Below are 25,172 nucleotides of genomic sequence, written 5' to 3'. Positions count from 1 at the left end.
ATCATAAATACACTTTGCATCAAAAAATCCTAAGCATCCAGATATATTGTTTGGTCACGAAATACAGATGAAGTGATTAAAACTGTTTAGTACTTTGTTGAGCAAACTTAGGTCCACAACCACAACCAATATATGAGGATATTTGTTTTGACAGTGACTCACACAAATACCAAATGCTTTCATGTCAAAATTGGCTGTCAGATATTCTGCAGCAGCTGCACATTTTCACACATACTGTAAGATGGCTGTAAACAACATCCTAAAATATTCCACACGTTTGTTTAGAGAAGGTTTTAAGTTCTGGCAGGCAAAAGGAGAAGAATGATGCTATGTAGACATCACCTAGAAATATCTGTCACATGTGAATGGGCATTATGTTGATGAAACGCAGCCCCAAAATTCAACAGTTTTATCAATATAACAAGTCACAGAATAGCATAGATGCTTCAATGGGTCTAAAAATGACTTCCCCAAACAGTAACTCCTGGTTCGATAGACGCTGCAGACAAGGGGTAAGCAGCCCTTCTTCAACACGTAAATTTTCCAATAATCTAAGTTTATGCACTGCTGTCAATGTTCTTCAGTTTGGCATTCTAACAGACACTAACAACAGCCCTCTTACAACTAAACATCATGACTCTAGGTCCAAGAGATACAGGTAAACTATCACACATGAAAATATCTGGAAACTTTCCTGTATAATTTTTATACTTTATCATGAAATATAAAACACAGCCAACCACTGCACACCACTAGGGTTACAATGTAAAGGAAAACAGATAATCCATAATAACTACAGAGATGACAGCTGAAAGAACAATTTGCAGGTTTCCACAGAACAAACTTCTCAGCTTTCCTTCAAAAGTAAAAAATGTTCAAACAGTTGCACAGTAACAAGGAAATGTGCAATAAAACTTTCAATGGTTTCGAGTGGCAGATAGCTTGGTGTACCCTAGAGCATTTCTCAACTCTACTAAAAAGCTATGATTATAGGTCAGCTCCCACAATCACTGAGTTAAACAATGCCCTGTTGGAGTTACTAATTACTTCTCTCAACTGCATTATCACTCAGCTCATGTCAGGTGATTTGTGAGTACAATTAGTTCACTTGTCTTAAGGCTAATGGGAACTAGGTCAATTAATTTAACATGCTGTACCAAGTACAACAAGTTTAATTAACTTAGAGTACTTGCTGTACCTTGCAGCAGTTGGTAGCATTCTTATTACTCATTCAAAACAACACTCAACATAAAATTCATATTGTCACACTCAGACAAGCAATCAATCGTTAAGGTGTTTCAGGATGTCTGCCTCCCATGCCCTTCCCATGCCCATTCTGAACAATTTAATTCTTAAAATATTGACTATTTGACTGCTTTTCTTATTCAGCAGATTTCTACATACAGCATACTTGCCAACCTTTGACACTAAAAAATCAGGAGATTTTTCTCAATGTTAAAAAGACTTTTTAAATGACAAAAATATAGTTTTAATAATGAATTAACTTTAAATAGTAAGTAATTCTTAAATGCAAGCAACACAAAAATACCTTACACATAAAAAACATTTTTATTACTTGCATCGTTTAAGAAAACGAAAAAAAAAAAAACTTTAATCAGTTTTTGTACAAATGCTATAAACAGTGGCAGATTTTTCTTTCTTTAAGAAAGAAACGTCATAATTTTGTTCATAGCAATTGCCATGTAGGCCTGCTTTTGCTAATAAAAGTTTTTCTAATGTGTCATCATTAATATTAGATCTAAATTTAGTCCTCATTTTTGCAACACTGAAAATCCTCTCATACTCCACATTACTATGGGGAACTGTCAAGATGGCCAACATAATTCTAGACAGTTCACTATACTTTAAAATTCCATCAGCACCTTTCAGTTTTCTAATTAAACTCCACTGGGTATCAACCTAACTGATTTTATAACTTCATTCGAGTTTTCTAATTATAAACTGCTGTTATGCTGCTTTTGGAACTGTTTCAATTTTTCCTTCCTTTTACAACTCCTTTCAAGATAATAATAAATATCAACAATGAGTTCATCCACATTTATTGGTAAAGAAGCTACCCCTTTTTCAGCTGCTAAATCTAAAGGTGACAGGTGCACCTCATAATCTGCAAATCTGAATTTTCCTTTCTTAAGATGCCTGCAACACCAGTCTTTTAAGCCTACCAACACTGGTGCATTATCAAGTTTTAATAATTAGCTGTGCTATATTAAAACTTGTCAAATGTCCTTCTAAAGTGGGGACAGAAAATAAACTGCACTCAATTTCTGAAGACTCTAGATTAAAAAAAGAAACAACAATTGGATACAGTTTTGAATCGGTATTATTGCTTCCATCCGTAGAGAGGCAGAACGGAGTTGTTTTAATGCAATCAACAACTGAAGATTTATTTTTCAAGCCCATTTCTTTAACAATTGCACCTGTTTTGGTTCTTACACTTGAGTATTTCTTAGCAATTTCACTAGCGGGAAACATTTTTCTAAATAAAGCTGCAGCGTTATCCTATGCATTCAGTGGTACGTTGTGCTCAAGTAAAAAGGCAGAGAACAGACATTCTGCATTAATAACTTTTTGGTCTTCTGTTTTCGAAGAAAAATTTAATTTTCCGTTTTTTTTTTTCAAAACAACTCATGTTGTCCTTGTGGTTTTGTATATGCACATGTTTGAGAACATCCGCCCTTCCACCATGCGAAATTGAAAAATCGTAAGGACAGGCGGTACACATCGCAAATTTATTACATTTCCTTGAGGAAATAATGGAAGGAAAGTCAATTGTGTACAATTTTTGAAACATACATGAGTATTTCACCTTTCTCGCAGACATAACAAAAGATGATAATTTCTAAAACTATTTCCTGAAGGCATATGTACCCACACAACTCAGAAAGTCGGGAGAAATATATTGTAAATCGGGTTGGCGGGAGAGCGGTGGAAAATCGGGAGAGTTGGCAACTCTGATACAGTGTAGCAAAAGTTCATTTTATTTTGCAGCCACTTGTTTATTTTGACATCTCTACTCTTATAGTGCCATCTATAATTAGTATTATGAACCAACTGCTCCTAATATTTATGTTCAATGCTTTTAATGGTGATATTTACCAAAAGAACAATTGTAAAGTGCATGTTCATCTTGCTAGAGTTCTATTGATCACTTTGCTAAGTGAGGACAGAACCTGTTATCTTCTGCTCTGTAGCATTACAGTTTTACCAATCACTCCAAAAACAGCTGTCTTTGGAGCAAGCCATAAATACTATGTCTTTTGTCAGTGGCATCTGCAGCACCTTAATATGACAGTGGTGACATTTTGGTAGACAGCCCGTACAGTGTCACAAGCAAACCAATGGGTGTGGTTAAAGTGACCCGATCTGTTGGCACATGCTGTTAAGTTGCTTGGTCAGCCATGAGTGCAGTTTTCAGCTGCTGTGATACTACTGGTTAGCTGGGTATGGCTACATGAGCATTTGTTCGGTACTACTATAATGTAGTTTTTCCGTCTGCTTGCAAGAGGTGGTTAATTGCATCATAGCATCACCAATGCTGCAGATGATGTTTTGCATCATATCACAACTAGTTGATTTCCACCTCTTCAGTCTTGTGGCAGCACCTACAGTTGGTATTAGGAGCCCTGCTTCTGTTCTTTTCCATTGAATATTTTTAATGGTGATGTCTGCCAAAAAATGATGACGGTGAAGTATGTATTCATCTCACTAGCACTGTCGGTGAGGACAGAACCTGTGATCTGCTTTAACATGAGAGTTCTATTGATCATTTAAAAAAAAAGGGAGGAAATAAGTATCTCTGGAGTGAGCTGTAAATAATGTGTCTTTCGTAAGCAATGCTTCCAATGCTCCACAAGTGTACATTAACATTTTAATAGTCACAATTTAGTTTACATGATGTCATTACGTAAAATGACAAAATTATTCTAGAATATAAAGAAATAATCACACTAACATAACTTTCGGCCACATCTATAGAGTAAAGGTTAAGGATTAAATTATAAAAGCGACAAAGCCCAAAATATTAAGCATGTAAAAAGTTTACCGTAGTTACTGAAATAAAACTGACAAAATGCACTTTTTTTAACAGAAACATAAAAATTTTAAATTATTCTAGTTTGATATCAGATGAGAAGCACTTCAACACTGTACAGACTTAATTTTTGCTAAAATAAAAATGTCAAAACCTTAAGAGTCTAAATCGTCCAGTACAACCAAGCCTATCACATGGGAAATCATCTTCTTTGCTACTTCGGGCTGATTTATAACATGCAGGGCGAGGACAACTTTCATAATCACACTTGTAAATCTGAAAGAATGTTTTTTGTTTAGCCAGATACTTTAAAATAAATAATACAATTTGGTAAAAATACAAATGAAGACCCATGAGGGGGAAACCACTCATGTCCACTGACCAGAACTTTGAGAAAAATGTAACTAATATACTTTTATAAAATCATACAAAAAGTTCTTTCAGCCTTTATTTGATGAAATTTGTATCATGAACAATATATATATATATATATATATATATATATATACACAAAATAATAGAGAAATGAACTTTCAATATTTTAGGTGACTAAAATCGCCCCCTTCCTGTGTTTCTGCTGTTTATAATGAAAACACAAATCTTTGCTTCTTTCATAATTGGATCTTTCACAAATGAAATTATTTTCCCATTATTTTAATTTTAAGGAATCAGCTTTGCTCTTTGTCGCCCTTCTGCTAGTTTTTCTGATGTTCTGGCAAGCGTATCAATATCTGCATTTAGTGTTTCACGAAGATCACAAGTCTCCTTTCTTGAACAACTGAATATGATGTCAAACTTGGAACTAAAAATATCTCTGAATCCATCATAGAATATTAAATTGTTAATTTTGTACATTCACAATTTTGTGACATTTAACCCTACAAGCAGGTGCGTTTTCTTACTCTTTTATTAGGAATAATGAGACTTTCTCGCCTTGAGTGAGCTAATAAAACTGATTACCTTCCCTTGAGAGAGCTAATAAAATTAATTACTTTAAAAATAGTTTTTTCAGAAATTGAATTTTCCAGTTTGTATGCTTTCTGCTGTGGTCAACTTGTGCTTTTTTGTCATTAGCAAAACTTCTGTTATTTTTTAATGATGTGGAATGAAACAAAGGAATGCAAACTTGTGCATCATTGAGTTGTCTTGGAAACAACATACTCAGTAAGAGAAAAACACATTGTGTGATGATCCCTCATTTCACTAATGAGGACACTAGTGAATCACAGGCAAAAGCATTGCAAGACCAGTGGAAGTAATGATTTGGGTATTATAATTCCCAAGTTTATTAAACACTTTAAGAATTCATTGTTTTTCAGAATGACAACTCAAAGAAAAACATTGGTAAAGTTTGCACTTACAGTCAGATCCTAAACTCAGATGTGACTGCTCTTAAAACATCTCTGATTCATCCAGTTTTCAAGTCGGAGCCTTCATTGGAATTGTCACTTTCCATGCTCACAAGCACTACTGAAGAAATGATGGACAAAACCAACAGGTCTTCATTACAAGAGACACGGATGAACATGAGTAAAACTGATTAAGGAATTTGGACATAAATGCATCTTCCCTTTTGGCATGTGGAAAAAAATTGCTTTTCTCTACTATGCATTCCTTGGTTATTTCTCAGTTATAGTTACGGACATGAATATGTTTCTCCTGAAATGATCATTAATGTGGAAGCTATTCCTGTTGCCAACTAAATGGCATTATTACTTCAGGTTTTAAAAAATGGACATAAATGTTTTTCCCCTGGATCTTAAAATAATACTTACTTTAGCATTTGCATAACCCAATTTGATTGTGATGTTCCTTTCAAGTTCATTCTTAAACCTTACAGTCTATATTTGAAATAAAAACAGTCTATATTTGAAATTATAAAAGCATTAAAAATTATACACAAAACAGCAAAAAATTTTAGAAAGGTTTTAGAAAAAAAAAAAAAAAGATTTTTTTAAATTTTAGAAATAGTTTGAAGAAAGATAATAAATGTGAATATTAAATAATATGTTGCATATTTTAATTAAAAGGTTCTAATAATTACAAATAGTTTGCTATCAATAAAATATTTGTTTTCAGAATAAAAAAGCATGCAATTCTTTTAATACTGTGGATCATTTGTCTGCACAATTCAGCACATTACAGCTGCAAAATATTAAATATTAATGCATAAATTCAGATACAATGTAAAAGCATTTTATTACCTGAAATTAAATTAATTAAAATGCATTACTTGAAGAACATATAACTTTCATAAAAATTCAACAACTACAAATTACCTGAAGATTATTTTAAAAATATGCCAAGCACAGACGAAACTTAAAAATTAAAGTTCATCAGTTCAATATAAAAAAAAAAGTTCATATGAAAAGAACCCAAAATTGTATTATACTGCTCATACAATCCTCTAGAAAAGCTAAGCAAACGATTTTTTTATACTTTTCATACATTTGTTCATGCTGTATGTCATTTTAATAGTAGTCATTGTACATTTTTTGCTGTCCAATATAAAACTTACAATCTACTTTTTTCAGCATCATCTGTCTCTTCAGGTATGGAAGACAGGCACATGCAATCCATCTACCATGTTAGCTGTTAGCTTTTGCTTCATACTTCGGTTTTGAATGAATTACAAAAAATAAAATTACTGTTGAAAGTGCAATTTTCTCATAAAAAGTTCCAAATACTGAAGGTTCAAATTTGTATACTTCATTCGAGGAGTAGTTCTAATGTATCAATTGTTAATTACTATCTGAGATTTAAAAAAAAAAAAATTAAAACCAAACAAATAAAAAAAATTCAAAGATTTGGTTGTCCCCACGACTTCATATATTAGGTTAAAATGATTTTTAGTGATCTTCTGGCAGAATATTTTACAAAATATTTATTTTTTTTGCTTTCCACCATTTGAAACTTTCTCAAAGCTTTAAAACTAGCTTTGCCTTGAGTTTAGTTAATGCTGTTTCAAAGAAATGTTTCAAAATTTTCCCTATGTGATATGGACACTCCAATTTTAACTAATATATACTGCTATCTATTTCATGAACAAACCTTAATCAATAACCATACATAACACTAATAAATATGCTGGCACTGCTGCAGAATATTGCATGCAAGCTGTAGTCAGCCAAATTAAGATATATTATTCTTATAATCTCCAACACACACAAAAAAAAAGTATTTGCTTCTGGAACAATAAACTAAAAGGCCATGTGGTTACGTTAGATTATTTGGGAAGACACATGAAGGCTACCTTCTTAAGGGTAGAGATGCCTTTTAGGAAGGCATTCTATGGGAGATTGGTTTGTATTCACATTAAACATGGCAAACACTACAAAAAAAAAAAAAAAAAAAAAAAAAAAAAAAAAAAAACACCCATGCAGCCAGCCATTCACCTGGGTATGACCACATAAAAGTCTCTTAAAGAGCTAGAGACATCTGAGCCTCCTTGATAGCAAATTTAATAATAGAATCTGTTTCCTAGAGGGCTTAAAAAAATTACTGTTTACCACATCAAGAGCATCACAGATGTGCCACAGTTACACAAGACTACTTCAGTCAACATAGAATAAAATCAACTATAAATGAAATATTTATTGTACCAAAAGATAAGACAATTTACAGCGAAGAGTATTACTTTATATATAATTGCATTAAAGAGAAATTTTTACCAAATATTTTCTAATTAGCTTTCATATAGGTAATTTATGTTTAATTAAAATAACAGCTACTATAACATTTACAGAATATTATAACATCCATAATTTAAGCACAACACTCCCATCTCTACTCCACATGGAAAGAGGAAACAATTCATAGTAATTTTATAACAAAAATATTTCTCCAAGCTTCAAAGTATTAAAGTAATCCCTCATTACCTATGGCTCTTTTAAGCCCTTAAAAATTATCCACAAAGTAAATATGAAATGAAATAAAGTTTAGCATTAAACATTTAGCAGATCCCCCCCCCAAAGTGGTAAAATTCTTACTAGCTTATTGTTTAATTTCATATTTTGATTGCCTGCATATACAGCATTTAAGAATTCAATTTCTGATATTCGATTATCCTTTGAATACAGCACAGCTAAGGTTGGCAGACATCCTAACTTTCCTATTCATGGGATTTTCTTTTGTATTTGTTAGTGGCAATCTTTATATATGAGTAGATTTTAAGTACGGCTCTTTGAAGTTTAGATGAGATAATGGAATACATGAATATGCCTGAGCTATTTCACAAAGACTATGAGAATACTAAAGAAAAATTCCAAAATCTTCCAACCATGTACTAGAGCATAAATAAATGTCCATAAGACCACCTGTTTTCTATGACAAGAATATTTCTAAAAATATCCCAAAAAAAAAGTCTTTACATGTTTTAGAAATTTAGACTATAAGCAGAAAGACAAATCAGTTACTTTGTTAATATCTAAAAATTTCCTTAAGGGTTGTATTATAGAAACAATCTAACTCATTCCTTTTCAAGAATACACTAGATTTTTTTCTTAATGTAGAGGAATACTTCCATGAAATGTTTCAGGCATATTCTATCAGTAGATTACAAAAATATTCTACGAATATCATTTGAAAATCATAAAATATTTCCTACTGACATGATTGGAATATTCCAATCATTAGCATAAATTTCCGAAATGCTGAAGGATGATATGAAATGAAAACAGAATATTTCTGGGACATTCTGAGCTGAATAAGGCAAAGGTATTTTTAAAAGCTGCAAATGTGGAAATTATTTCTTGTCATTAATAACACTAACATATTGCTAGCTTACAATTTTCTATTAAAATTAATTTGGGTGATAAAGAATGACTTATTTTCTCAATAATCTTGCTCACAATAGTAAGACAATCTTGCTCACAATAGTACGACAGATTTTCCTGTTTCTCAACCAGACTTAAAGGAAAAGTGCCAACCCTATATATAGGGATAAGTCAGATTTTGTGAGACAAGTGTAGGGTTTGCTCCATTTCATTTATTCTATAATAAATAATGCAACATTACACAGTAAATGATTGTTGACACAAATTATCAACTTCTAAAACTTGTGTCAGAACCCTAGATATAATATTATAGCAGGCATAGCATAAAATGCAGAAAAATGTTTTGATGCAGTAAACAAAACAAATATAAAAAAAAGGATTGTATGGAATGATCATCAAGGGTCAACACTGCAAGAGCTAGTTACAATCCCTGATAAAGAACTGGATGGAAATGATAAAATGGAATGGAAACTTAAGCCAACACCTTCCCAGAATGGTAAAAAATTATTTGTCAGTAAATATGTTATTGAAAACATATTTCTTTAGCAGGACAGTTAATCAGTCTCATTCTCAAGTTAGATTCAGTTATGAAAAAAGGGACTGCTGTTTAAAAAGATACAAAAGTACAAGACACTGCCTACACTTGAGTCTTGATGAGAGTGATGTTAACTTCTTTCCATAAAAATATGAGTAAATAAAAAATTATTAAATAAATTTGTTATTAATTTAAAATAATAAATAAAAAAATAAACATGTTATTAAACACTTAGAGTTTAGCTGCTTAAGAGGCAACTCTTCTGTGAAGCATTTTCTAAAAAAGGTTGCTTGTTCCTAAAGGTGACTTTTACGGAGCATGAACACATAAGCATACTTGCCAACGTATGACACTCAAAAATCAGGAGATTTTTTTAAGAAATTGGGAGATTTTTCCCAATGTTAAAAAGACTTTAAATGATGAAAATATAGTTTTTAATAATGAATTAATTTTAAATAGTAACTAATTCTTAAATGCAAGCAACACAAAAATACCTTACACATAAAAAACATTTTTATTACTTGCATCGTTTAAGAAAACGAAAAAAAAAAAAACTTTAATCAGTTTTCGTACAAATGTTATAAACAGTGGCAGATTTTTCTTTCTTTAAGAAAGAAACGTCATAATTTTGTTCATAGCAATTGCCATGTAGGCCTGCTTTCGCTAATAAAAGTTTTTCTAATGTGTCATCACGAATATTAGATCTAAATTTAGTCCTCGTTTTCGCAACAACACTGAAAATCCTCTCACACTCTGCATTACTATGGGGAACTGTCAATATGGCCAACATAATTCTAGACAGTTCACTATATTTCAAAATTCCATCAGCATCTTTCAGTTTTCTAATTAAACTCCACTGGGTGTCAATCTTAGCTGATTTTATAACTTCATTCAAGTTCTCTAATTGTAAACTGCTGTTATGCAGCTGTTGGAACTATTTTAATTTTTAATTCTTTTTAGAACTCCTTTCAAGATAATAATAAATATCAACAGTGTGTTCATCCACATTTATTGGTAAAGAAGCTGCCCTTTTTTCAGCTGCTAAATTTAAGGGGTGACAGATGCACCTCATAATCTGCAAATCTGAATTTTCCTAAGATGCCTGCAACACCAGTATTCAAGCCTACCAATACTGGTGTATTATCAGCACCAAGTGCTAAGCAATTATCCAGAGGGACTACATTTTCTTTTAAAGTTTTAATAATTAGCTGTGGTATACTAAAGCCTGTCAAATGTCCTTCTAAAGTGGGGACAGAAAGTAAACTGCACTCAATTTCTGAAGACTCTGGATTATAAAAAGAAAAAACAATTGGATACAGTTTTGAATTGGTATTATTGCTTCCATCCATAGAGAGGCAGAACAGAGCTGTTTTATTGCAATCAATAACTGATGATTTATTTTTCAAACCCATTTCTTTAACAATTGCACCTGTTTTGGTTCTTGCACTTGAATATTTCTTAGCGATCTCACTATCGGGAAACATTTTTCTAAATAAAGCTGCAGCGTGATCCAATGCATTTAGTGGCAGGTTGTACTCCAGCAAAAAGGCAGAGAACAGACATTCTGCATTAAAAACTTTTTGGTCCTCTGTTTCTGAAGAAAAATTTAATTTTCCGTTTTTTTTTTTTTTTTCCCAAAACAACTCATGTTGTCCTTGTGTTTTTGTGTACGCAGATGTTTGAGAACATCTGCCCTTCCACCATGCGAAATAAAAAAATCGCAACGACAGGCGGTACACATCGCAAATTTATTACATTTCCTTGAGGAAATAATGGAAGGAAAGTCAACTGTGTAGGATTTTTGAAACGTACACGAGTATTTCACCTTTCTCACAGACATAACAAAAGATGATAATTTCTAAAACTATTTCCTGAAGGCATGTGTACTCACACAACTCAGGACAAAATGACCGAAATAACTAAAGAACATCCAAATAACAGTTTGCGTTGTCCTCGTTGACTAACATATGCCAGATGACACGCAGTGGAGCACAATGCTCATTGGAGAACTGGAGAACGACCTTTCCGGATACATATATGCTCTCACTCACAAAGCAGAAGTTATCTAATTCGCAAGGTTTTGTTTTAGATATAAGCTAGAGAAAATTCAATTGCTTTCAGACATCCAAAATCACTTTTTTTTATTTTTATTTATTTATTTATTTATTTATTTATTTATTTTTTGTTATTGTTGTTGTTCATACAGTCAAAAGTCGTTAATTCGGAAACCCATAATCCGGAATGATCTATAATCCGGACCTCAAAGCTACAAACTTTCTGCACATGCGTCCCTTTGACGCATGCGCGTAAGGCCTTTACGGCTGGGAATATGCGTGTGCGCATGCGTATAATAAGTTTAAGCTTGCGCGTTTAATGTATAATGGACGGCATAAGCTAAGCTAAAATTATCTAATTCAGTTAATGTTGCAGATTGCGTTGTTCCTTAATCTTTGAATTGGATCCGGCTTATTATTTTTTGCAGACTGTTAGAGCAATTTTATAAAAGTCAGCTTGAACTTTCGATTATGTCAAAGAGAATTTCCGATATATATTTACTAATATGTAAAGGATCTACAAAGCGAAAGTATGTTTTGAAGTCCATTAAACAAAAAGTGGAATTGCTGCAAAAAATGGATAAAGGAATATTCTTCGTTTCTCTAACCATTCCGAAATCTGTTTCGGCCCGGGGGGGGCAATGAATTGGAAGTTGATCTGTCAGCACTATCCTTATCTTCAGGGCAGATGTTTTTATTTTATTTGGCTCATAATTCCTTACTAAATGTAGTTTTTCATCTCGATGTACTCCGTCTTTGATATGATTTAAATCAAATTCTTCGTCCTTATAATTCGCTTCCGATAAAGAACAAAGTGACACAGAGGTTACTGTAAACGAAAAAATTTCGATTGACAAATTAGTCGGTATTCTGGACACAGCAATTATAGGACTTGAACAGCGGAACTTTGTAACTGAACAAGAAATTATGTCTGTTTATAGAATTAAAGAGAAAGTATTATCACATAAAACGAAGCAACCTAAATAACTTACATTAAAAAAAATGTTTAATAAAGTAAACAAATAAATATTAAGCTTTTTTTTGTAAATTTTGATACCCTTTAGATCATAATTGCTCTTTATTTCATAAATTACAGTTTCATATTTTTAATTTTATAATTTCTGCATGCCATTTTACCAGATTTAAACCGATGATCTATAATCCAGAAAAATCGATAATCCAGAATCGCGGAAGTCCCGATGAGTCCGGATTAACGACTTTTGACTGTATAACAAAGCATTAAGCCAAGTTGCATAAAAATCGTGAGAAATTTTAAGAATAAGAAAAAGTCGGGAGAAATATATTGTAAATCGGGTTGGCGGGAGAGCAGTGGAAAATCGGGAGTCTCCCGCCTAAATCGGGAGAGATGGCAACTCTGCATAAGGAACCAAAGGGACAACAAAATCACAGAGAACATATCAAGAAAACATGTATTTTACAACTGGTGTTAAACCCAAGACAGTAACCTTTCAGAAAATATAAATAATACGCATAAAAACTGAATTAATAGCATTTTTACTCTTAAATTTATGCAATATGCTACCAGACAGGTCATTGTCATTTCCTAAAAATAATGAACAATCCTCAAAATTTGAAACTGATTTTGACGATAGAAAAAAAAAGAAGGTTAAAAAAGATTACCTTCTAAAAAGCAAGACAGGGAAACATTGAATAACACCTAGAAATATGTGCACAATACATACTAGTGTGTAAATTAATTGGGACAAATTGACTTTTTTTGATAATTTATATACACTGTGAAAAAAGGGACAGTCCTATATCTCCCATTCTACTGGGCCTGCTGACAAAATTCAACTTGCATTTCTCATGTCTCGAAAGCACGACCTAGGATATATATTAGATTTATATATAGCAATATTTTAACATAGGTATTTTGACACAAAATCACTTTATCTGAAATGATATGCCAGTTTTTTTCCCTATTTCGATTCTACGACTCAAATTATGCCAAACTGCCAAGTTTTCTAAAAATCGCATGAGAAATTTAAAAAAAAAATTTAGCTCTCAAACTTTTAGCTCCTCAATGTTTAATGAATTTGATATATATTAATCTCTCTTTTTTTTTTTTTTTTTCTTAAACTTACTTGATTCGTTCTTCTAGAATTCGAAATTGAGGTTTAATCAAAATACATTTTACATATGTTTTATGATTTATTTTTTAAATTTGTATTTTTAAATATTTTTAATAAATTTTTCAAAAACATTTTGTATTATAAACTATAAAAGTTTTAACATTGTCTTAAAACAGATGTATTTCTAGGCACACTTGCAAAAAATTAAGAGTTTTTTAGTCAAAATTTTCTAAGATACACATGAATTTACATATTGGAGCATTTTAAAACTTGGCATCTTCTTTTTGAGCAATAATAACGCCAAATGTGGTTTACACACTTTGTTAAAATCATTTGAAAGTATGAACGATGACTTTTTTTCCACTCGTCTGCAATGCAAAAAAGGAAAGGAAAATTAGGTTACAATAAATTAAGAAGTTCGCCAAGCAAATTATTCTTGGCGCAACCTGAAAAAATATGCCAAGATAAAATTTTGAATTTCTCCATAAATTTCGAACTAAATTTTAAAAAATTTAATATTTAGGCATAATTTGAGTCGTCGAATCAAAATATGGGAAAAATTGACAAGTCATTTCAGAAAAAGTCGAAATTTTTGTGTCAAAATACCTATGTTAGTCGTGCGTTCAAGACATGAAAAACACAATTTGAATTTCACCAATTGCCCCAGTAGAAGGAGAAACATAGAACTATTCCCCCCAGTGTACATATCTTCATATACAGTGATAATAAAATTAATAGGAAATATGTCCTCTTTAGTGCAAATAAACTTTTTAATGTGGTTGGATTGACTATACTAGTCTTATGCATATATTTTTTACTTCTTTATCAAGAATCCACACTTTAATAATAGAAAGTCGCTCTGTTGTCGTACAATCCATTTTGAAAATATGTTGTTTAAGAATGTGCCAGAAGTTTTCAATTAGATTTTAGTCTGGTGAATTTTCAAGTCAATCTAGTGTGATAATTTTATTTTTCAAAACAACTCTTATAACAGATTTTTGAACTGTGGCATGGAGCCAAATTATGTTGAAATGTCTCTGCAGAGGTTTCCAAGAATGGTAGTATCCTATGTTTCACAATTCCTACATACTTCAATGAATTCTTCATTTTGTCAACAGGAACTAGATCTCCACTGCCATTTGCAGCGAAAAAATCCCAAAATACTTGTTTTTAAGGGTATTTTAAGGTTTGTCAGATATGTTGATGTGTTATCAATTTACCTATGCTTCGTCTAACAACATTAGATGTGTAATCATGAACAAATAAATGAGTCTCATCACTAAAAATGACAGTTTTCTAGTCAACTGTGATCCCACACTTTTAATTTTGGCCCACAATAATCACTTTGCTTTATCTGACATATCAAAAATTGTTTTTTTAACAGGATTTCTCACCTTCTGGCTACCAGTGAGAAGTTTATGCTGCACATTTGAAGGATGAATATCAATACCAATAGACAGTAGATCTCTTTTAAGGTCTTTGTTAGTTTTGCATTTGCTTTCCTTCTCCTTCCAAACTTGCCCTTCTTTTCTGGAGAAAAACATCTTGCTTCATTCAGTCTCCTCAGAATTTGTGAAATGGTCAATTTTCAAACAGCAACTGAGAAAGCAATATTTGCGACAATTACGGATGTGCAGCTGTTAAGCACAATAATCTTTGCTCTTTTTCTAGGTGTATATTCTTGTTCACTACTGTAAAATGAATGAATGGAAAATGTACTTTAACCCTTTGACGCGTGCTATATTATTTTTATAGTTTTTTTTAACTAAAAACTCTAGAAGTTGAATATTATGATTCTAGAGAAAAGTAATATCTGAATTTAAAAAAAATCTACTCTTGCCCATTGTTCTGTGGGTGGTGGTTGCACTGTGAAAGTAGCGTGCATCTAGGACTTTGAAACTTACTGAGGTAGTACGGGGAAAAAAACCTACATTTTTCCATGCGCATTTCCAATAAACAATGAAATTTACAAATTTAAAAAAAAATGTATGTAAGAATTGCATTATATGTAAATTTTTTATATCATTTTAACAAAATAAATCGTCAAAAAAATTAAAAGTAAACATTTACGTAATTTTTCTATAGCAGTGAAAATATAAGTACCTACATAATGACGTTCGGATAAATGGATAAAAAACTTAGTAAAGTAAGGATAAAAAAAACTATGTTGTTTTTTTTAATTTCAAAGAAAACATTTTTTGTGACACTGTTCAAAGCATGTTTTGTCTTTTTGGTACATGCATAGACGCACATTTTGCATATGTATCTTGTTCTATGAGGTTTCTTTCTTGTGCTACAAAATATACACTGCCTGATCTTCTAAATTTCACTGGTATATGTCCAGCGTTATTTAGTTTTCCGTACGGATCCTTCATTTCCCATTGATACTTATTTTATTTGAATTTCGTCCCAAAATATTTAGAAAATACTTTAAATTTAAATAAAACTTTTACGCGATTTCTATTTTTAATTATTGCAAAGTATGTTTACACTAAATTTAACCCACACCAAGTAGTTTATAAAAATCCCAATACTAGCTTAGGAAGCAAGTGTTGAGGTCCTCAGTCCTTGAGTGTGTTGAGGTCAGAGAAAAATTTCTGGAAAAGAAAGATCTTTTCACTGGGCAAGTGTATGTACTGTTTAGTAATAAAATAACTCTATAGTTTCAAAACCCCTTATCTATATCCAGGTAAAAATAAACATTCCTATTTGAAAAGCAAGCAAACACCATTGTGAAGAGCAGTGGTTTCAAGGCGTTACCACCGAACCTCTAGAGAATTGTGAGCACTGTGACACAATAATCTAGCGGCACAGTGGTCGCATTCTGAAACCACAAAGCAAATGTCATAAATATAGATAGGTTTTTTTTATATATATATATGCAGTTTAATTATTGCAATTTTTTATTGTTCATGATAGAAATAATGATGTGAGATGAATAACTTTGGAAATTCAAATTTTAAAAGGCAGCCGTTTAAAGAACTAAGACTTAAAACATGTATGATTCTGTAGTTATTTAGAGGTAAAAGATCAGTAATCAACTGATTATCACTCAAAAATTTCGGAAAGAGAAGGGAAAAAAAATCAAAAATTGGTGGTTTCAAGGCGCGACCACCGCGCGTCAAAGGGTTAAGCATATGCACAAGTAAGTTCTCTTCTCACAAAAATGAACTTAAAAATGGTTCAATAATCCTAATTTATTGTCTAAACCTGTAAGTAATCCAAGGCAGACACCTAGATGATATTAATTCAGATAAAGTTGCTTTGAGGAACCTGCTGGTGCCAGCTGGTAACCACCTTCAAATTTTGTGGGAGGGGGAAACACTTTGTCCCAATTAATTTTACACACTAAAGTATATTCTGTAATCTATGAAGGATTTTTCCAAGGAAAGGTATAATGTTTTTATTTCACTAAAATTACAATGCAGTTTTTTGATATAGTCCCCATTTAATACAATAAATTTTTTAAGCCATCCTCAAAGAACATTTTTGCTATCTCCTCTCTCTCCTCATGGCATGGTGAAATTCTCAAATCGAACATATGATAGTTTTTTTTAAATATGGAAACAGTATACTCCTCACACACGTCTAATAAGTTTTATTCCCCACATCTTCTTTCCCTCAAAAAAAAAAAGCTCTTTGTTCTTCCATGGTTTCAAAAACAACACTACAATACACCTGTATCAGTTGAACAACTGAAACGAACTAAACAATAATGCATAGGTAGTTTCAGCACAGACATGTTAAGACTGGTCTTTGACTATACATTCTAAGACTCAAGCTAAAGCTCAATTTCTAGAACTCTGGAAACACACTACACATCATCTATATCTAACAAATCAAGAGAAAATTCAGTGTACATGCAGAAAAAAATTCAAGCTGAAATACTTAAGGACTATTTCTCTGATACTAACTAAAGCCTTCATTTAAAAATACTTAAGAAGCAAATTTTTCTGCTAATAAACTTTATTTTTCACTAAATAACATAACACAAGCTTAAAAAAGGACTATAAATGTTATTTCACAGCCTAAGCCTGCAAATGCATTTTTCTGCTTAAAACTATAAATAAATAGAAAAATTCATAGCCTTGAATCAGTTGTTAAATTTCCAGTACAGCACTTAAGAAGAGGCACTGCATCCATGGTTCAGAACTGAGCAACTAAATGCCACAATGTATAACTTAACCATTTTAAAGAATTTTATAATCCCCAGCTGGCTTTCAATATTTTTTAGATCTATTCCAAAATATAACCTAGCATCATTTTGCAATATTTATCAAATAGTAACCAAATGTAATAACTTATATAAACAAATACAGATCTGTCTATTAATTTAATTTTAATTTATATACACTTCATTAAAATTGAATATTATACAATTATTATTAAATATTGTCCAAAACAGGCTCCAAAGACAAAGAAAAAAATTACCATACATAAAGAAAAATCAAGCTAGATTTTTAAAAAATGCATTTCGAGAACACTGTTTTAAAATTATTGTGAACTTCTTTAAATTAAATGTTTTTTAAAACAAATTCTATGAAGGAAAAAAATTAGGAAAGAGTTAAAAAAGAAAAGAAAAAAAAAAGACTTAATAGTCTATCACAGAAACATTTCAATAAACTTTCAATTCAGCTTTAAACTAATGGATTAAAACAATAAAATTTTCATACTGCTTTCTTTAAATTTGAAACTAAAAGTAGAAGTGCCAGTCAATTTTCATGTGTATTCTTTAGTACCAAGTTTTAGATGATGAAATTCATCATTAATCTAATTTTAAGGCAATCAAGATAAAGCAGACTAAAAATATAGTAGATCAATACATAAAAAGAACAAACACAGGAAAAAAGTGATTACAGAAAAAGCAACATTTAAATGTTCTATTTTACAATGAATGTAATAAAGTATTGTATAAATACATTTATAAGAAAATATAACATTTGAGATGAAATGCAATTTATGTTTTCCTGGCTTCACACTTTTCGTCTGATTTGTCAGCATATCAATTTTGCTCACTACTTTTTCTTCGCTTTAGCAGCTAAGAACTTACTTAATAATTAAAAAAGTAAGTATATAGAATTTGATACTGATGGGGCCAAAAGCTATAGCTGAACAGAAAAGATTTATCAAAATATTACTGGAAATGCTTAAAACCAAAATAATTACAACCAAAACCAAATTAACCAGTATAACTGATAAGTACCAAAAAGTTTCTATTATTAATTTCTATTACTATTTTTTTCAATTTGTATAAAATAACAATGATTTACTATTATACGAAAAAAAAGCTATTTTGAAAATGATAAAAAGAATCTAACATTTAAAGTGATGCTAAATTATTTACCCAATCTATACTAGGCATCAACCAGTTAAAATATTCGGTTACTGAATACATATAACATATGCATTCATACATTACACCAAATCACCAAAAAATATTAAATTTGCAAGCAACTTGTACATGTACTGAAATAAGCCATAGCTACACAAATATATTCACCTGAACACCAGATATTGCTTTCACTACAGTAGATTTTCCATGCGCTACATGTCCTATAGTACCTAAAAGTAATGAAAATAACTTTAAAAATGTAATTATGTAGTTATTCTAGCATTAAATAATGACACGATCTTAAGAATTCGAGTAGTAAAAATGAGGTGAAAAATGTAACAATTAACATTTATTACACAAACTATCTAAGTTACAAAAAGAATCCAAATAAAGAACACAGCTACTGCCTCTGCTAAGACAATTTCAGAAAGCTTGAAACATAGTTGAAACAGAAAGAAATTGAAGTGTCACCACATAATGGACAGAACTTGAATCTGTCATCTCAAACAGAATTCACTTTAAAAATTTAAACATGTTGACTGGATAACTTGATCACTTGCTGACTGACAACTGAAGAACATCAGAACCAGTGCCAGATTAAGAGACAAATCAAATGGACATTTGCCTGGATTGTCAAAAAATCAGTTTGGCCAAAACGCCATTGAAAATTCAGAATTAATTTGTATTTCATATACATTTTGCAAATTTCTATTTTATACATTCTACTTCATGATAGTAACATACTTGTTATAAAAAGTAAACTTATTCTAAGGCATCAACTACTCTTCATTAAGATGATTTCAAAAAACTTACAAGACTAAATAGAAAAAAATATCACCCGACACAATGTCGGCACCTGAATCTGTGAGAAATATTAACACACAGAGGTTTTTGCCTCCCCCCCCTGAGCTTATCAGTAGATGAAATACCACAGTATTTCAAAAAAGAATTTCTGAAAATGGTTGGACAGAGTTTCCTAAGTTAAATTTTATAATGTAAATGCTGTACATCTAAATATTTCTGTAATAAGAGGCAATAATTTTAGACTGCATAAAAAATTAAAGGAAAGTTAAAATTTTACTTCATTTCACTCATTACTGCAATTGAAGTTTGAATCTTCTTTTTTTACAACAGCAAAAGATTTATAAAAATGTTTTTGGATCATAATTTTCTGTGATAAATCATATTCAAGTACATTTATTAACATTAAAAGCTATGCATATATTTCATTAGTTAGGAAGAAATCCTGAAATTAAATAACATATATGATTACCTATTTAAATTATCCAAATAATCTAGAAAAGTTAATTTGCCACTGATGGTGCCAGAAGCTAATAACTACACAGAAAAGATTTATCAAAATGTGACTGGCAATGCTTAACACAAAAAAATTACACCCGAGACCAAATAAAAAAGGATACTCAATAAGTACCAACGATTTCATCAAACATAATTTTCTATATACCAATTAACAGCATAAATTTGTTCAAACTTTATCTATTTTAAAATTAATTTGTATTGTTTCTTCAATTTGTACAAAATAACTATGATTTAACATTATAAGAAACTAATTTACTTTAAAAAATGATAAAAAAAGTATCAAACTTTTTAGTGATGCTAAATTATTTACCCTATCTATATTAGGCATCAACCAGTTAAAATACTCAGTTACTGACTACATATAAAACATGACGTATGTACAAAGACAAATGCACAAATTTCAGTACAAAACTGCCAGGGCCTTTCTCTAATTACATACCGAAAGATATCTCTAATGCAAAAGAAACTGCATTTGGTAAAAGTATATTTAAGGGGTACGCCTTTGTGAAAATTGGCAATTTTTGGCGGAACAGTGATATCGAGTTTGTGCAATTCTTTGACTTGTTAAAGCTACACAAAGACAAAATAACAAAGTCAAAGAATTGCACAAACTCAGTATCCATGTACACATTGATTTAGCTCCACTTAAAAAATAACAGAATTGCACAAACTAGGCATTGCACACTCCCTTGACTTTATCCACATACACATCGACCTATTTTCACTTAAAAAAAAAAAAAAAAAAAAAAAGTGAATTGCACAAATTTGGCATTGTGCACTCCCTTGACTTTGTATATGCACACATCGATATATTTTCACTTAAAATGTCAAAAGAGCACCCAATTCTAGATAAAAGTATATTTACGGAACATTCAACTACTCAGGTTACTATAAATGAAACAACAACTTTGCATTAATACAAGGGTACCTACCCTTCAGTCTACTCTAACCTTGCATTTTTTTTATAAACTCTTGTCAAACAAGACTTTATATTTTGAAGGGGATGTTTACATATGAGATTAAAAAGCAGTAAACAGAGGATTACAGTTTTTACCCTGTGCTGATATGGATAGAAGCAAAAAGCTTAAATTATTAGTGTGTAAGGATTGTTAATTTTATTAATAGTTAAATTTTAAGTTAAAGTTCCTTTCCTTTCAAATTCTTAACTTACTACTTCCGGCCAGAACGTAGTTTTGGAATCTTGCTGAATATTTAATGAGGAGGAGCGGTATTTAAACCACGAAGTTACTTACAGAGTGAGAGAGAATCCGAGTTTCTGATTTACGTGCATCTGCCTTTTTGGCCTTTCTCTCTCTCAAAGCTGTTATTATGCTTGGCCGTACTCAGGCCCTTGCTAAGCTTTGTAGTCAAATAAGTTAAGGGGCCAACTCGTTTTGAATCTTGATAGCTTCGGCTATATTTCTTTAGTTAATCTTAGTCTCTTAAGTTCAAGCCCAAGTGTCGGCTTGTTTGTACACTCCCAGGCGGAGTTTTGTTAATTCTTATTGGAATAATAAAGGGTTAGTTACCCTTCTATCTTGTTGTTTCTTGTCACCCGAACTTGAGCGATTATTTGCTTATCAGTTCTTAAGATTCTTCACTTCCAACATTAACTTAGAATTACAAAGTGAGGAATTCTACAAGTAATTGGAAAGTTAAAGGACTCCACTGTGTTTTAAAAGAATTTGAACATTGCCAGTTGATTATGTATCCAATACATAAGCATGAACGGCACGAGACGTCGTCAGTAACTGGTTAAAAGAAATAGATAAGCAGTTTTTGAGGGAAAAGCTTAAAATTCTCTTATTTGTGGACAGCACAACCTGCCATAATAACCTGAAACTCTTGCAGCAAATTTTTTTTTTTTTTTTTAAGATTGTAATGAACATTATGACAACTCTGCTGACAGCTATATGTCACAGATGCTGTTAAAAAAAGCACAATTAGTAACTGCTTTCATCGTGATAATAGCATGCACACCAAAGACAACAGTCACATCGAAAAATGTGATGATACTGATACAGCTTTTCTTAAATTCAAACAATTTTAACACGATAATGTTTCTTCTGATTATGTAAAGGTAGATGAAGAAAGATTGTAAAGGTAGATTGTTAGTTCTTTTGCAATAATTTGGTAACTGGAATAACCTGCATTTTGAATCTGCATACCAATATATACAGTAAGAGTATACTGGTAAAAGAAATCCTTATCATCCTTTCTGAGTGAAAAGGAGGAAGGCAATATATGCATAAAATTATAAAGTAGACAAAATGTCAAGTTAAGCTTGTATGAGTTTATGAAACAAGAATATGTTTATATGAGAATATGAAACAAGAACAATAGTTTAATCATAAAATTAATACTGAAAAACACAAGAAGAAAAATAAATAGCAATAATAAAGGTAAAAACAAAATATTAACCACTTGACGACTCGGGAATAAATGCCGTTTCGATTTTCATGTGAACGAGTTACCTCGGGCTCTGAAAATTTTACAAATATTCAATGCCATCACTCGTAACATCACATGCAAATCGACACTCTGCCATGCACGTTTTCTTAGCTGTGGGAGGGGTCCAAGCGACTTTCATTTTTGGTTCATCGACATTCTGCCATGCACGTTTTCTTAACTGTAGTAGGTGTCCGAGCGGCTTTTGTGATTACCCTCAAGTGGCAATGGTGGTATTATTATCCAGACTATGATGTGCCGCTATGTGTTACACTATCTTTCAGACTACACCCTATTGTCAATGACATTTATAGATTGTAAAATGTATTTACTTAATTTTTGCTTTACCTCTTATTACCTAGACTACAGTTCTGTATTACTTTTGGCTAGAGTTTTTTTGCCTTCTGGCTGCTTCATTGAAGCCAGAGTCAACTTGGGTAATGCATCATAAACCATAATATCTTGTTTTTTCCTAGATTTTTTTTTTTTCTTTGGCTTATAAAGGAACATCTAGTGATATCTGTAGATAGTAAAAAAATCAGGGATTTTCAGCATCATTTTTAATGTCATTAAGCAGTTAATCTTCACCATTTACTGTTTCAAACAAAACTTGTCAAGGTGAAGTATTTGAAACACTAAACCTGGTTGAATAATGAGTTACAAATTACATGTTTTGTTCCTTTAGACAGTTTGTGACTTTAAACGATTTTAAATAAATTTTCCTTTTTGAAAAATAAGAGCACAGACAGGCTCAAACTGGTCTCGAGCCCCCCCCCCCCAAATGCTATTCGTATTCTTAGACATGTATTTCAGAAAAAGTCCCATTTTGTGTCAAATTATCTATATTGTAACAATGCTATATATAAATATAATACATATCCCAAGTCGCGCTTTCAGGACCTGAAAAATGCAACTTCACTTTCTTCAATTGGCCCAGTAGAATGGGAGATATGACACTGTCCCTTTTTTTTTGCGCTGTGTACATGTGCGCATATATAGTTACAAAAAGTATTTTACACAGAAATAAAACAATTTAATGTAATCAGTAATTCTAGTGAAATTATGCTAAAACTAATAATACAAATTTTTTGATAATCACCTATGTTTATTGTTGCTTGCCGGCTGATAACTTCATCAGTTAATGGTGACAACTGACTAACATCCTGTAATACACAATTTTAAATTAAAACTATGAGAAAATAAAACTGCAATATTCAGTACACATTATAGATGCATTTTCTTATAACTGAAGAAATTACAAGAAAAATTATAATATTACAGTCAAAAGTCTTTAATCCAGACTCATCGGGACTTCGGCGATTCCGGATTATAGATCATCAGTTTAAATCTGGTAAGATGGCATGCAGAAATTATAAAATTAAAAATATGAAACCGTAATTTATGAAATAAAGAGAAATTATGATCTAAAGGGTATCAAAATTTACAAAAAAAAAAAAAAAGCTTAATATTTATTTGTTTACTTTATTAAACATTTCTTTCAACGCGCGCATGCGTAAAGTATACATTACGCATAGTCGAAATTAGAAAATTGCAACCAGAAAACTATTTGATGTGTATTCGTGATATTTATAATGACGAGGAATTTGATTTAAATCATACCAAAGACTGAGTACATCGAGATGAAATACAACATTTAGTAAGGAATTATAAGCCAAATAAAATAAAAACATCTGCCCTGAAGATAAGAATAAGGCTGACAGATCAACTTCCAGTTCATTGCGCGCCACGACGTTCCCCCCCCCCCCCTCCCCACAGAGCAGCATGAAATTGATAAACAGATTTCGGAATGGTTAGAGAAACAAAGGATATGCCTTTATCCATTTTTTGCAGCAATTCCACTTTTTGTTTGATGGACATCGAAACATGCTTTCGCATTGTAGGTCCTTTGGCAGCTCCAGAATCGGAAATTCTTTTTGACATAATTGAAAGTTCAAGCTTACTTTTATAAAATTGCTCTAACAGTCTGCAAAAAATAATTAGCCGGATCCAATTCGAAGATTAAAGAACAACGCAATCTGTAACATAACTGAAATAGATAATTTTAACTTAGCTTACACCGTCCGTTATACATTAAACGCGCATGCGTAAATGTATTATGCGCATGCGTAGGTGCATATGCGCAGAAAGTTTGTAGCTTTGAGGTCAGGATTAAAGACTTTTGACTGTACTTCAAAAATTAGATTTCAATCACATAAGTTTCAGGCCACATAAATTTATTTTGGAAAAATTTCCACAAAGAATTCACTAAATGGAAATAATAGTACTACACTGCTGGCCACCCAAATTACAACACCAAGAAAAACAAGAGATATCACAACAAAATTTATTTAGTGGATGACATGTTGACCAAGTATCAAATGATTAAATTTATAGACTTATGTGTGAAGTGTGGTTCCTTTCAGAATCAGTAGCCACAGTAGCCAGAGTAGCCGCCATTGTTGGAGATCACCGCTGCCAAAAGCCTCGGCATTGATTCAAAGAGACTTTGGATGTGTTCTTGGGGTACAGCAGACCAAGCAGCTTCCACATGTTGCCAAAGTTAA

At 31.6% G+C, this 25,172-nt stretch overlaps 1 protein-coding gene across 2 annotated transcripts in view; it reads right to left on the bottom strand.

Moving 5' to 3' along the window:
• Nucleotides 1–25,172, bottom strand: part of LOC118201354 (eukaryotic translation initiation factor 2 subunit gamma) — an 83,244-nt gene that overhangs the window by 50,592 nt on the left and 7,480 nt on the right. The window contains exons 2-5 of one of the 2 annotated variants that reach the window (XM_085808515.1): nt 23,708–23,771; nt 19,009–19,070; nt 5,827–5,892; nt 4,206–4,327 (exon numbers count right to left, since the gene is read on the bottom strand). In XM_085808515.1, coding sequence (XP_085664641.1) covers nt 4,206–4,327; nt 5,827–5,892; nt 19,009–19,070; nt 23,708–23,771 — 314 coding nt within the window. The remainder of the gene's footprint in view (nt 1–4,205; nt 4,328–5,826; nt 5,893–19,008; nt 19,071–23,707; nt 23,772–25,172) is intronic. The other variant, XM_085808516.1, reaches the window with a different exon arrangement.

Source organism: Stegodyphus dumicola, chromosome X1 (genome assembly GCF_044657685.1).
Source record: "Stegodyphus dumicola isolate Sdum_Otavi_A_Nest chromosome X1, ASM4465768v1".
In the NCBI taxonomy this organism is placed as follows: Eukaryota; Metazoa; Arthropoda; class Arachnida; order Araneae; family Eresidae; genus Stegodyphus; species Stegodyphus dumicola.
The sequence above is the reverse complement of the archived record's forward strand: the minus strand, read 5'-3'. Positions and strand labels throughout refer to the sequence as shown.